The following is a 14,791-nucleotide window of genomic DNA, read 5'->3' as shown; positions in this document are numbered from 1 at the left end:
TTCAAATCACTATTAGCTATAAAAAGAAAACTCTCTTACCCCACTCTGGAGGCACTGAGGAAATAAAAAGTTTATATAAAAATGCTTTGAGAATAACACACACATACACCACACTCTAAATTCAAGGCAGTTTTGTACTCCCACTACAATCGAGAGCTAACTTAGAATATGATCTTGGGCCTACAGCAAACCTTTTTAGATTTACACAAAAAAAGCCAAATGTTCAGTCTTTATCAGACTAAACTATCTATAACCTGAAAGGCATTAATTGTACAGCTGTTGTTCTGTCCAGATGTTAGAGAAGAGAGGGATGAAAGACTAGAATTCCTTATGAATTTTTTTGAGAGACTAACGTCTCTAAGCGAGTCACAAACTATGTTTTAGGATTATATAAAATAGAATTCTCTTATGGTCTACTTCTTTACAACCAGGATATCACCACCTGCCCAATCTTCCTCGCAGGGCTGTTGTACAGTAAAAATGCAACTGTGCACAGTACACACCTTCACTATGGTAAAACACAATGTAAGTTGTAATTTCTTCTGAAAACACTCTTGCCTGTAGTCTCTTCTTCTCTGTCCCTCCAGACTGCTACTTCATCTCTGCTAAATAGAATATGAGGAATGATGCCTCTAGGGCCAATGAACCCCACCTTCTCAAGAAGCCGCACCAATGGAAAAACAACATCTGTTTCTACTCCTGAAAGTACTGCTTAGAAATCATTAAAGACAAATCAATACGATTACAGTTAGTTAGGACTTGCAATTGTATGTAATTATCCTTTAGGCTTAGAGAGGACTATTATTATTAACTTGAACACCACTTACCTTCTCTCGCCTACCCTGTCCCCTGTGCATTTGGACTTTGTGCCAAAAGCTCAGCCTGTAATGTAGGACTTCAGGTCTTACATTGATGAGTCTCCCCACATAGCTCAGCTCATCCCAGCGGGGAAAAGCCTTTGGCTGGCTGAGAGAAAATGTTTTCTCACACCTTCATCCTCATGTTGAACAAATGTGGCATTCTTCAAAATCAGAGATAAACCCAGATCGCTCCAAGAAAAGCCACTGAGTTAATCAAATCCCAGGTTCTTTGGCCTATGCGGACTGTAACCATGCAACTGTGACTCAACCCCTTCAGCAATTTAGAACTCAATCTAGCAGCAGAGAAGGTACTGGCCATCCTTTTGTCAACTCACTAATTAGGGCTGTGTCACCAAGACACCACTTTCATATAATAGAAACTTTGTATCTAAGCCTTTCTTGAATCTGAGTTTTTAGTCTTCCAAATATTTTAAGGAACACCTGAATACTTACTATACAGGCCTTTCCTATTTACTAAATTTATCCTTCCAGCTCCTAGGGACTGCCCTATGGATCTAAGGAATAAGGCTGTGTCTTTCCTAAGTGGAAAAACAAAAAACAAAAAACAAAAAACAAAAAAACCTGGGAAAAAAATCTTTCATCTCTTCAGTCTGATCTCAAACAGTAGCCCCATCTCCCCATGGTCATTTTATAAAATGGAAAACCTTGGGACTGGCAGTCAGGACCTGAGTTCTATGCTAGCACTGCCCCAAATTCACTGTGTGACACTAAACTAATGGTTTCATTTTTCTGAGTCTCAGTTGCTTCTTTGAAATAATACAGGAAAGCTAGGATTAACGATGTACGTAGTAAGTAGCTCCAACTCTTATAATTCTATTGGTATTTTTTGTAGCTTTCAGCTACAGCCTCATCTCTAAGAAGCCATGCACCCAGAGTTGCTATCAAAATTCTAATGAATTATCCAGAAAGTTTCTTTACCCTGCACACTGTACCACCAAATCCTGCTGGACCAGTGGAGAGACCTATGTAAAAATTCTCAGAAGGCACTAATCTCAAGAGCTTTTCATGAGGCTGAACCATATGAAGCTGACAAAATTCACACATTTTTAACATACGAAATCAGCAATTTCATATGGTTCAACCTACTAAATTAACTTATTTAATCCCCCTAACAAATCTATGAGGTAGGTTAGGTTTTACAAATGAGGAAATAGAAGTACAGACAAGTTAATAATTTGCCAGTCGCAAAGCGAGTAGGTGATGGAGTGTGGATTTAAACTCAAGACAGCTGAGCTCCTGAGTCTGGGTCCTAACCATAATGTTATATTGCCTCCCATAATGGAAACAAGAAGAGCTTGATGACTGGGAGTCCAGACAAAGGTAGTGCATCAGAAGAAGAGTGAGAAGCTCACACCACAGCCTCTGTTGGGTTGTACCTTTCACTTCAATGGTGGCATTTGCTTTAGGAGCACTGACAAAGTGATATACACAGTGGTATTCGCCTGAATCCTCAGCTCTCGGCTTATTGATCCTGCAGAGATGAGAAGAAAAATCATGTGAGGAAGCTGGGAACAGTCAAAATACACAACAAAAGGAGAATCCAAGGGGCTACTAGGGACGCTACTCTCCAAATCGTGCCCCTGAATGCAATTCACCTCTCCTCTTAACTAAAAGGAAAAACCTTCCCTTTGTATATCCCAAAACATTAATGTTTTACTCCTTACTGGGTGCCATGAATACAAAAGAATGATATATGGTCCCCAACCTTAAGGTGCTCTGGTCTATTGGGAGAAATAGACTACAAAACAAATAATCAAACTAGAGGGCCGCACAAAGTACTATAATCTATATTCAGATAAAGAAGATGGAGCCATCACAAAAATTTCTTGCTCATCTGTGGGTTCCAGTCAAATAATAAAGAGCAAGAAAAAAAGCAAACCTTTGTCTGTTCTTCCCCAAAGACCTTCTTTTGGTAGGCTTGTTCTTCCTACCCTGTATTTCAGTAGCATGCCTTTCAGTAATTCTACTAACAGGACCCAAAAATATTTTTAAAAAAATAATCTGCCATCAGAGAATCAACTTTTAAGGATTTTGGATTTTAGGGGTAGCTAAAACTCCAGGGTCCTGCATGATCTGGCCCTGCCTACCTCCCTAGCCTCATCTCAGCCACTTTCTAGCCCTGCTGATCTCTTTTCAGTTTTTCAATGTGCCGAGCTTATTCCTACCTCAAAACCTTGACACAAGAAGTTCCCTTATGTAGAATGTTCTTACCACTCTCAGCCTACCTAAACTCCTTTTCCATCAGTCTTAACTTACATGTCACTTTCCTCCCACCCCCAATTTAAGTGACATCCCCCTCCCTGACATTCTCTCTCATACTACACTGTAATTCTTCACAGCACTTATAGTAACATGTAATTATATATTTATGTGACTGCTTCATGAATGTCCATTTTCCCAACAGAACAAGTTCTATGTGGATAGGCACTGCTTATTTGGTGCATAATATATTTAGTACATAACCTGGTATCTTGAATACAGTAGGGGGATAAATAAACAAATGAATGCAAACTCAGAGTGAGCAGCTGTGCACAGATCCAGATCAAGTTAGGCAGAGTGACAGGAATGAATGTAAGTAGTATATATATGATGGCCAGAACAGCACTTCCTCTCAATCACATAGGGTGATCCCAAACAAGTTTTTTTGCCCCTGCAGACCAGTTGCACACCAGCTCAGTACAGTATGTCCTATATACACCCCCAAACATGTCCAGAAAGGCTGGTGTGTAATTATAGAAAACAGAGAAACAACAGCCTCTATAGATGAGAGGATAAACAGTATACAGGTCCTGCTCTTTTGCTCAGTGGTTAAAATGATACTTATGTACATCTCCACTGTATCAGCAAATGTCTGAGAGAAATTCCTAACCATGCCACTGACTGGTCCAATGCATTTACCCATCTTACTGTTCATTCCAAAAAGAAGCATGGATTAAGAGACTATGGATAAGGAGAGATACTGCCCATCCTCAGGACTGTCTCAGCATATCCATGGCAGCATAATACGCCCATAGTCAAGAGTCTTCTCAATTTGGCACAAGTGCCTCTTCTTAATCAATATGCTCACAGTAGAAAAACAGACACAAATCAGCTGCTCTTAGTACATGTTCCAGAATCTGGAGGAGGAGCAGAAGCTCTATCTTCAAGTCTTAGACTGACTCTAAGTTTCTCAAGAAGACTTGGGAAAATGAGGCCACGCCTCTGGGACAAAATCTTTCCACAACATTCCCTTTGACTATTAATTGGGAAGCAACTGAAGCAAATGGGAAATGTCCACTACAGGCTACAAAGAAGCAGGGTCTGAGGCTGGCTCCATGGCTGACCTATCAGGTGTCCCAAGGGACTCATCAGTTATTATTCCATGAAATGTGGGAAAACACAGATTCTCTGAAAAACTGTCATGTAGAATACCCCTGGAAAGCTTTAAATGAGCTTAAAAAAAGAGGCATTTTAAAAAGTCAAGGTCAAACTTTATTAAGTTACAATTCAAAGCTTTGTGGGTGACACAGTACAAGACCCAAGGAAAAAAATGATTGGATGTCTGGTACCTTCGAAAAGCTACTGTAAAGGAAAAAAAAAAGAAAGAAAAAGAAACACACTTATATAACCAATGGACACACCTTGAAATAATACCTTTTATTCTACCCAACATCTCTATTTCATTAACCTTTTTGAAACTATAAAGATACAGCTGAGATTATAGTTCTAAATTTTTGTCAGAGGAAACAGCAGTGACAGATTAACTAACTCACCACTAAAAGGTATGAAACAGACTTATTGGGCAGAAAAAAAAACAATGACCTAGATTCCAGAAAGTCAGAAGACCTGGAACCTAATCTTGGTTCTGCAACTTATTAGATACAGTATTTGAAAGCAGTCAGAGTTATATGAGTCTTAGTTTCCTTATCAAAAAATAAAAATAAAAAAAGAGGAGGATCTACAAATTAATGTGGATTAAGTAAGTGTATAAAAAGATCTCAATTCTGCAAACTACTGCAAAATGTCCTTCCCACTACTAGGTACACAGGTTTTCCTGATCTCACTTCAGTACAATCTTTCTTTGCACTGCATCATGCTGCCAAGCAGGATTAGCTGATCCTTTTCCAACCAGAAACAAGCTATTCTGAAAGGTGAGGTGCTGTGTTACTAGATATTTCAAAAAAGCACCAAACCTTTGGGTACCAGGTAACTTCAGCCAGCAAATATCTCCCTTTCATCAAAGGATATTTCCAGGCTACTAACCTTATTCCAGGTCATTAAATGACTGGTCCTCATCAGCTTATGGTTAAACACTCCTAAAAGGTAAGTCCCTAGGAAATCTACCCAAAGATCACAGGATGATCTTGCTCTAAGAGTCCTAAAGCAAATTTCAATCTAATTTCTCAAATTCTAGGTTAAGTCAAGAGACCTGCATTCTAGTTGTCTTTTCTACAGACTAGCATTGTTACCCTGAGCAAATCACTCCCTATGCCCTTAGCTTCTTAGTTATGATAGAGCGAGGGGGTCATCCATGGCTTGCAAACCTGGTTGCTCATTAGAATCATTTGGAAATCTTTTATAGGTTCCTGGGCCTCACCCCAGATAAACTGGATTAGATTCTCCAGAGGACCACCATTTATATCTCATGTCTCTCTCACATAGCATAATTATAGATTATGAATGTCAAGGAAGCTCAGCCATACTCCCTCCCATCTTCCCAGAAGTTGCTAGCCCCTCTCACCTGTATTCCATGTTGCTGGCATTCTTACGAGTGGCAGTCAGTTCTACCCCATTCTTTGTCCAGTAGCTGTATGCAAGGGTGTGAGAGTTGGAGGTGAGGTTACACTGCAGGGTGACGGGGAGAGCAGGGCTGTCCCGAATAATGACCTCTTCACTGGTGACAATCCTTGGCTCTGTAATAAGAGTACACAATGATAGGGAGCCATAGCCTTCCATTCTCTGCAGCCCTGGCCTGAAAGTTAGATGGGGTAGGATGGGGAGACTAGAAGAAGAGGGAGGGCAGACAGGACCACATAAGGAATTTCACTTTATCACTTTGAAGGAAGTCAAGAAAGGAAAAACAATGATTATAAGCAAATGACCACTAGCGCAGACAACAGCCTGAAGACCAGTTGGCCTAGACGTGAAAAGAATGGGAGTATTACAAGTGCTTGTACTGGCAACAATCCACTAACACTTTTGAATACCACCGTTTTATAAGAATCACCAACTAATTCGGCTTCAAATAGAAAACCAGGCTCCACCTTACAGTTCTAAAGACAAAGACATCATTTACATAATAAACTTCCTATGGAGTCACTAGGCCTTGGAACGACAGTAGCAATTATTAGATAATACATGCGTGCATTTTCCCACATTTAAATCTGATAAACCTATGGCAAACTAGTTATGGCCATTAGTTATGCAGAAAAAGACAGTGTACATCTTAAAAGCAAATTTCCTGTTGGAAGTCTATTGCATTTTCCAATTTTTGCCTAAGTAAAATTCTTAAGGAACGATCAGTTCTCTCCAGCCCATATTTATTCCCAAAACAAATTTTTTTTCAGGATGGCACTTTAAAACACACATTCCATTTTGAGATAACTAGATGTGTTATAATAATTATAACTAGATTCAATTTATGTTGGTATTATGGGCTCCTAGAGTTTTAGAGCTGAAAAGCCCTTAGAGTTCACTGAATCCCACTCTTTAAGAGCTAGAAAGGTAAAATGATTTCTGCAAGGCCATAATTATTATTAATGGCAAATCTGGGCCTAGAAAACACATCTGGCTGAATTTTTTACCCCTGCCCACCCAACCCGAAAACACTCCACACACCTTCCACCCTAGGGCAAATTATATACTTTATCTTCTGGTTCTATCCTGGGCTAAGATAACCTGGAATCACTACTTGAGCACCTACAAAAATAACCTAAGTCAAATATTATAACACAATGAGTAGAAATATTTTAAGGCACATTGTATCATTCCTGGAAGGTTCATCCTTAAAGCACTCTGAATTCCATCATTATATTAAAGTCAAGATGTTTCTGTTTGTGTCTTTTGTTGTTGTTATTTTTGTGGTTTTTATTTATCTTTGATCCTTTCCCAGGTTTAGTTCTTTTTCTACTTTTGGTCAAACATTTTGGGGTTGGTCAAACATTTTGGGGTGAAGCCTAAATTAGCCATCTTTTCCCATGCACAATTAGAGGTATTTGCTCTTTTATTTTTTTTTTTCCAATTCTTTCTCGGAAATCCTTAACTGACTTCCCATTTCCCTGCACCTGGCTACCTTCTGTCTATAACTGGATAGCAGCTCACTGACACCATTTTATGCAGTGTAATGCTGAGTTAACTATTGAGAACAGAACTCTCTCTCCACTACAACTACACTGTGCTCATTTTGCAGGGAGAAGGATAAGATGGAGAAGTCATGGGACACAAAACATAATGCCCAAGGACGTTCTAATCAATGTAACATTTCTGATTGTACAGCTCATATCATCAAAGAAACATCTGAAAAATAAAGCAAATCCTTAAGTTTGCTCAATTAAATTGGTTCTCACTATTTTCCAATTCTGGCAAAAAGATAGTGGTTATCTTCCATTCAGCACTGGTCCTTATTGATAACATCAAACAGGGTCTCTATGTACAGATAATGGAGGCATAGCAGCCACTAAGACAGAAGCAGATGCATGTAAACATGTTAGCGCAGTGGTGTCCCATGGTTTCCAAAACACACTGGACAGAAGCCAAATCCCTGGGCCTTAAAGTCAAACAGAACGGCTGCAAACCCTGCAATGGAAGGCGCACACACACCATCAGCAGAAAGCATCACAGTTTCAAGAAAAATCAAAACCAAGCAAAAACAAAAGAGAGAACCAATACTCCATGGAAATTAAAAAATATAAAGGCAACATTAAAACTCAAACACACTTTTAGGTTTTTACTGAATTTTTATTATCCAATTTCATTTTCTGTTCCACTTGGGACTCTCCTGGATCTTCTTCTCAGACTTCACTGAGAAAAGGCAAACTCTGAGAATGAGGCCAAGAGCTTCCAGATGTTTAAATACAAGGAGGCCAAAATAAATGCTACTCTTACCTGTGGTGATGCAAATGACCACTGCAGCTCAGGGAGATTAAGAAGTTGATGAAAGCAACCTGGTAGACTGGCTGCCAAGAACTCTTGGAAGACAAAAGAAAGCACTTTTCCCCATAAGTGTTAAAGATCCTAGACAGAGTCAGCTGGGAGCATGTGGATAATTTAAATAGGTGTAGGTATGATTCTGTATCACAGGACAGTAGTGAGGTGAAGTAACAACCCTCCTGTGACTGATGTATATTGGAAACCAGTGATAGACACTCCTTGGCAACAGTGTCACTCTGCGTTCTGCACCAGGATAAAGGTGGGGCTTTTATTTCTGTGACTGAGTGATGACCATAAAAGTCCAAGAGAGATGAACATTTAGCAGAAGCTCATAATTTTTTACCTGCCACAGACTACTATTTAGAAGTAATGGGTAAGGAGACCTTTACATCAGCCATCGTTCATATGTAGAAGAATATGCTATGGCCAGACCCCCAAAAACTGGGCACATTTCTTGCTTTACATTACTCAAGGAGCTCTGAGGAAAAGTACTGTCAAGAGGTCATTCTTAGACTTCAACCTCCCTCTGGAGGCAAATGTCCTTGGGGACACTGGGATAATAAAAAAAATCTAATTAGAATGGAATTCAGGGTGTTAAAAAAAAAAAAAGACGAAAAAGAAGAAGAAGTCTGGTTTTCTAAAAACAGTTAACTAGGTTTAACTGACTGATAGAGAAGTCTGGGGAGAGACTGAACTCGCCAAGGTTTCATTAAACCACATGTAGACACCAATTTAGGAAGCTTACTTCCAAATAAACTGGAGGAATTCTATATATTCTCAGGATTGGTAGGCAGGTACCCCAAAGTTTCATCTTCTATTCCCAAGGCATGACCTTTCAACTGTGAGTTTACTTGAGTCAGGCTCCTAGAGTACAAATATCAAATGCCCGGCCCAGTCCATACCTACAAACTTCTGTGGATCTTTGTGGCCATTTGGGTAATTCTACTTTTATAAGGAAAGGAGCAAAGGGGCAGGAGAAGGAGGCGTGCAAGGGAAAAAACTGTTAAATAAAAGAAAAATCACTGGGTTAATGTTCCCCATTTTCACAAAGACAAGGTTTTCTTTTCCCCTTTCCAGAAGCAGTTTCTCTGATTCAACAGTGCCAACTGCAGCAGCCTCTCCTCTCTCCTCAAGGCCTCTCTTCTTCATAGGCATCTTCTGAATTACTATAAAGAACAGACACCAAATTTGCTATTTTCCATATAAGTGTATAGATTCAGGACCCAAGTCATATTACCTGCTTTGTTATTACCAAATTCCTCATAAATGTATTTTACTTACTCTCTTTAAACCAATCAGTTCTGTAAGCCAGAACTGGCTAAAGGTCTCTTAGTCTTTGAAGAGAAGGTAAAATACCCAGAGGATCTTTCAATTAAACAGAGAATGCTCCCTTAGTTATAATCAGGTCAGATATGGAGCTAGAACTCTTCTTGGCTAAGAGCACCAGTGGCTTCTCCCTCCCTCTCCTTCCTACTATACAACTAGAAAGACACTTTCCAGAAACAGAAGAGGCTACAAAAGCTCATGTGTCTGATGTTTTACTTGTACCTGCTACAAGAGAGGAAGGGGAGGATTCTGAGCCAGCCACTCAGCTCACCAACACCACTCAGAGGAACAGAGCTGGAATCTAGTTTCTTGTTTTTTTCAAGACACAAGAAAAGGCTAATGTGAATGGCTTCCAAACTATTTTTTGGAAGTAATCAGCCTCTGAGATGAGGAGCACAGCGCCAAAAATCAGTCATCAGAGTCGAACTGTTTGTGAACAGGAATCAGATGCAACTCTGATTTTGAAACAGCATGATGGCATTTTAAAAAAATACTTTGTGCCTTAGGGTCACCCTGGTTCCATAGCAAGACCTATGGAGGAAATCTCAGGCTGCTGCTTTTAAGAGAACAGGAGACTGGATAGGCAGGACCAGTGAAGGGCACACTGCTGCAGTGGAGGGCTGTTATCAGAGAAGTACATGCCACTGTTTTAGAAAAGAAAAAGAGCTGGAACTATGGAAATATCCAAGTTTACATGCCACCCAACAACCAAACACACCACCACATCGCACCCATGGCAACACTCCCAGCACAGAACAGGATGACACCAAGTTACAGAGAGGGAAGAGGCTGGGCAGACACAAACTTAAAACCATAGAAGTGAAGGCAGTTACTCAGAGAGCTTCAAGCAAATGAACAGAAGAAATAAAAAGTAGTTAGACTGGGGAGAGAAACAAAAATAGAAAGGCACCAGAGAATAAATCAGCAAAAGGATAGCAGGAAACCTACTACAAAATTAAAGGGGAGGGAAAGAAACAATTCAACACTACCCTGGTTTGACTGCCTGGTTTTGAAAGTTTTAAGTGGTTTTTTTTTTTTTTTTTTTTTTTTTTTAGCCTCCCCAGTACTCCCTCCCCACCTCTTCCCAATGCAGATGATTTTGGACAGTCACAGTTTTCCCCAAGTTCTTTGTTCCTGAGGAGAAAGACACAGAGAAGGGTTGAGGAATAAAGGAGGTAGAGAGGACGGCAAAGAAGAAAAAAAAAAAAGTTGCCACAGATGTTTTCATACACTACAACCAGTAGGGTCGTGGGTTTGAAAAAAAACGAAGACAGGGGGTAGGGTGAGTGATCAAACTGGGGAAGAGGGAAGGAAGCAGAAGGGAAAGGTCATCGGGCCACCTCTAATGACTACAGTACTACTACTGTAGGGTGCTGGACTCACTCTGAAGGACGCTTATGGTGGCCTGGGCTCGAATCCATGTTATGGAGGGGTTTTGCCTCAAGTCATTCCTCTTGGGGTCGTTGCTGGCCCTGCACTCGTAAGTCCCAGAGTCCTCCAAGGTGAGCCGGGTTATTCTCAGCACACTCACGCCGTTTGACCCGTAGGCGGTGTTTACGGTGACACGGCGCTTCCGAGCACCGTCCCACAGCTGTCTGAAAGACTCTGCTCGGTTGACTTCTGCGTACCACCACTGGATCTCTGGCGTGGGGCTCCCGACCACGTCACAGTACAGCTCAAAGGCGTCCCCAGTGAGCTTAGTTTCTGACATGGGCGACTTGACAAACCCAGCTAGAGGGAGGGGGAGCAGGAATGCAGTGACAGGCCAATCAGAAAAAAAAAGAATCAACAGGTGTTAATAGTAATTTAAAGAAAAGAAAAGAAAAAAGCAAATGAGTTGCAAAGAACAAAAAGGATTCATTTTTAAACTATAAAGAGACAGTAAATAGCATTTCATACAAGCTTTTAGAAGAAGAACCACCCTGGGAAGCTTATGAAGCAAAGGCAGGCTACTTATAAGCTGGGGCAGCCCAGGTGCTGGCCAGGCAGAAGCAAGCCCACTAGAAAGCGTTTTAGCAATGGGCCCAGCTGGTAGAAATGAGAAAGCCTCAGGTCTCAGGGAAGAGTCTCTTGCCTTAGAACACAAATCATTACCTTTTCAAACTCAGACAAGTGATGAAAGATAACCAGAAGTGGCAATAGGTTTATATTCTTAGTCGGGATCTCTCTTTTGGATGAACAGTTTGTTAGAGATACAGCATCTTTTGTGGGCCTCAACAAGAAGTATTAACTGACCTATTGACAAATTCTCTAGGGAGTCAGAGTTCAAATTTCAACTGAAAGGATAGCAAATTTCTCTCTCATGCAGGCCATATTCTATTCTTCCCTGGGCCTACGGCAAACAAACAACCCATTTATCTGTGATTAGGTGGCCTCCACATGAATGCAGACCTTCAGGCACAGGAGAGAATAAGACAGTCTCCTTCAGACAGAGAATTACTATGGGGGTCAGCTAAGGAGTGGAACCAACAGTAACAGCAACCCAACTCATTACCAGTGAATGGGGAGACTATGCCCTCTATAATCCTGTAAGTGCATTCAACTAGAAAAGTCTCCTGAAAAATCTGTCTTAAAAATAACCATTGTGCTTGACAGGCTCTCTATGCATAGTTTAGTTGCATGGCTCCTAAGAGCCAGCTTAAAAAAATAAATAAATAAATAATGAAAAATGCATAGTGATGAATTAAACTACACTCTACAGTGAAGGCTAGGCCTCAACAATGTTGCCAGGAACTGCCCAGGAACTAAAGCTGATGTCTACTTTCATTTGCACAATATTTGTTTGCGGTCATATTTCCTTGAGACAAAGTGGCAATGGCAGAAAGAGTAAATAAAATAAATAAGACACCCCCCCCCAAAAAAAAAAAGATTTATTTGAAGAACTTGGAAGGGGTTCCATAGGAAACTAAATCACAATGCAAGCACACTTTCTCTGAGCTATTTACTCCACCTAGGGTCCACACTCAGCATTTCTACCAATTCCAGTAGTGTCCTAAGGTATACATAGGGAATGAAGCCAAGAGGGCAATTTCTTTCAGGACCAAGCCAGCCCCTCTGCAGCGATCACAGCATAGGGTTACCAACATCAGACTGAAAACATTAGAGAAGTATGAATTAAATAAACAGTTTTCCTACAGTCAAGATGCCAAAGATGCAAGAGAGCTAGCTGAAAATGGAGGGTGCTTAATGGACAATTTTCTGTTTATATCCATATCAGTATTTGCCTTTGGAGATAAACTCTACCCCATGGATTGCAGAACCCTAAGGGAGGTACTTTACTTACTCAAGTAGAGGTCAAGACCTCCAAATTCACAATAGCTTTTCAACTCATAAAACATTCAGAATCTGGTAAAGAAGGAATATAGTAATTAACAGCCTTAGACTAAATGTTCTGTCTTGAAAATGCCATTCTAAACTACATCTTAGGTCAATGTCAGTTCCTTGTAAGGAACTACCTACAAGAGCTCCTAAGAAGCCAAAAGGATGTCGTTCTCAGATGCAGCGGAAGTTTTAGAATGCCAGAAGGGAGACACCAAGCCTCTACATAAAGAACTGTGCTTACTCTCAGATAAAGTGGTATCAAGGAACCATGTCTTAGTCTCACAAACAGCCACCTGTCCACCTGTTAAATCAATGCCAACTAATACAAACAAGAAGTAAAGGAAGCTAGTTTCATTCACTTCACTACTGGTTCAATCACCAGAGAAAACTGAACTTCAGTAAATACCTTGAAAGCAGCAAAGAGTTATTACTCTGTTTCAATCACATTCTTGATCATTAAGTGGCAATCACAAATGCTCTTATTCTCACATTCCCTGGAGATTTTATGTCCTCTCAAATGCTGTTATTAGGTATTTGATTATGCTCTAGATATCTGTTAGTAGATTTGTTTTGTATTTTTTCCCTTTTTCTGAATTGCACTTTAAAGCAGGCTTAGATTTAAGCCTGTTTATCAATCTGTTGAGCACCCTAATGTAAAAGAAATATCTGCAAATATGCCCAGAACCACCCAGAACCCATCCAATTACAGTGAAATCTCAAATCCCACACAATCTCAATCCCAATACCACACAATTCAAAAGGAGATAAGGAACAACCTGAACACAATTCTCACTGCAAAGAACCAAACAAGTCATTCAACCTGACTCTACCAGCCCTGGGCAAGACTTCTGACTGCTGACTGATGATTGAGTTTAATTTTCTACTTGCATACAGGCAAATGAGACCAAGTCAAGAATGTCCTTTCAATTAGCAAATTAAATGATGTACATACATTTAAACTGACCTAAAAATGAGATCTAAAATCCCTCAAAGTACCAACAGACATGTATCTGTGCTCTTTGAAAGCTATTACTACTATTAGATGTCTACCGACAGGTAACATTTTCTAAGTACATGTTAGACAATGTACTAGACACTTTATCTCACAGAAGTCTCACAACAGCCTTATAAGGTAGGTGCCATTATACTCCCATTAAAAATGTGGAAATTAAGACCCAAACGTTAAGTACTTTGCTCATAGTCACAAGCTAATAGTAGAAGAGTCTGTCCTAGAATCCAGGTGTGTCCAAAGCCAAAGCATGGTCTTCTAATACTTTCCACAACTACAGTCAATATGCCTTACTGGGTTGGAAAACTTCTCTGTAGTTATTTGAAAGATGAAGATATTTTTTGTCACCACTTAAAATTAATTAATAATTTATGGCCATGAAAAACCAGGACCCCTCCATTGGAACATGCAGCACACTAAAATCACTCCTTAAAATTATAATCCTCCTTAAGAATGGAGATAGAGGAGCACAAAATTAAAGAATTCATGACTCAACTGTGTGTGTGTGTGTGTGTGTGTGTGTGTGTGTGTGTGTGTGTTTTGAGGGGCAGGAGAAAAGTGAGAAAACAAAAGATGGTTCACAAGCAAAACTGTCCCCTAGTTCTGATGAGTCCATCACCCTGCTCTTGAGAAAGTTAGCTTCACAGGAAAAAGTTTAAAAGACATTAGATGCATTTCTCTCATGTTGTAGTCAGCATCCAAATTAATAAAGGGCAGCACCCGAAATTTTCATAAAACTTAACATTTTACAAAGTGCTTCCACACACACTGCATCTCATTTCATTCACATAATTTCACAAAGTTCATAGGACAGGTGCAGAGACAGGTTCATGACTTGTACAAGATCACTTGGGCAGCTAATCCTAAGTGGAGCTGGGATAACAACACAGGTCTTCAGCTCTTACTCTGTAATTTTTTCCAATAAACCATACTGCCTCTAAACAAACCAAGTGGAGGATCGCTTGATAACAACACTCAACAAAAATCATGAAAACATCTATTTCTCCTAGCAGTAGGTAAAAGGGGTGGAGTAGGGGGGCTCTCTGCACAGTACAGGCATACCTTAGAAATATGGTGGGTTTGGTTCCAGACCACTACAGCAAAGTATCACAAATAAAGCAAGTCA

At 40.1% G+C, this 14,791-nt stretch overlaps 1 protein-coding gene across 6 annotated transcripts in view; it reads right to left on the bottom strand.

The window, feature by feature from the left end:
- Positions 1-14,791, bottom strand: part of NPTN (neuroplastin) — a 61,719-nt gene that overhangs the window by 20,431 nt on the left and 26,497 nt on the right. For 4 of the 6 annotated variants that reach the window (XR_004956237.1, XM_016124967.2, XM_016124968.2 and 1 more), the window contains exons 2-4: positions 10,719-11,066; positions 5,602-5,773; positions 2,258-2,352 (exon numbers count right to left, since the gene is read on the bottom strand). Coding sequence is in view for 5 of the 6 variants with exons in the window: in XM_016124967.2 (XP_015980453.1) it covers positions 2,258-2,352; positions 5,602-5,773; positions 10,719-11,066 (615 nt within the window). In the remaining variant the exon portion in view is untranslated. The remainder of the gene's footprint in view (positions 1-2,257; positions 2,353-5,601; positions 5,774-10,718; positions 11,067-14,791) is intronic. The other 2 variants (XM_016124970.2, XM_016124971.2) reach the window with 1 other exon arrangement.

This window comes from Rousettus aegyptiacus, unplaced genomic scaffold (genome assembly GCF_014176215.1).
Source record: "Rousettus aegyptiacus isolate mRouAeg1 unplaced genomic scaffold, mRouAeg1.p scaffold_m13_p_3, whole genome shotgun sequence".
Lineage (NCBI taxonomy): Eukaryota > Metazoa > Chordata > Mammalia > Chiroptera > Pteropodidae > Rousettus > Rousettus aegyptiacus.
Note: the sequence above shows the minus strand (reverse complement) of the source record. Positions and strands in the feature narration are given on the sequence as shown.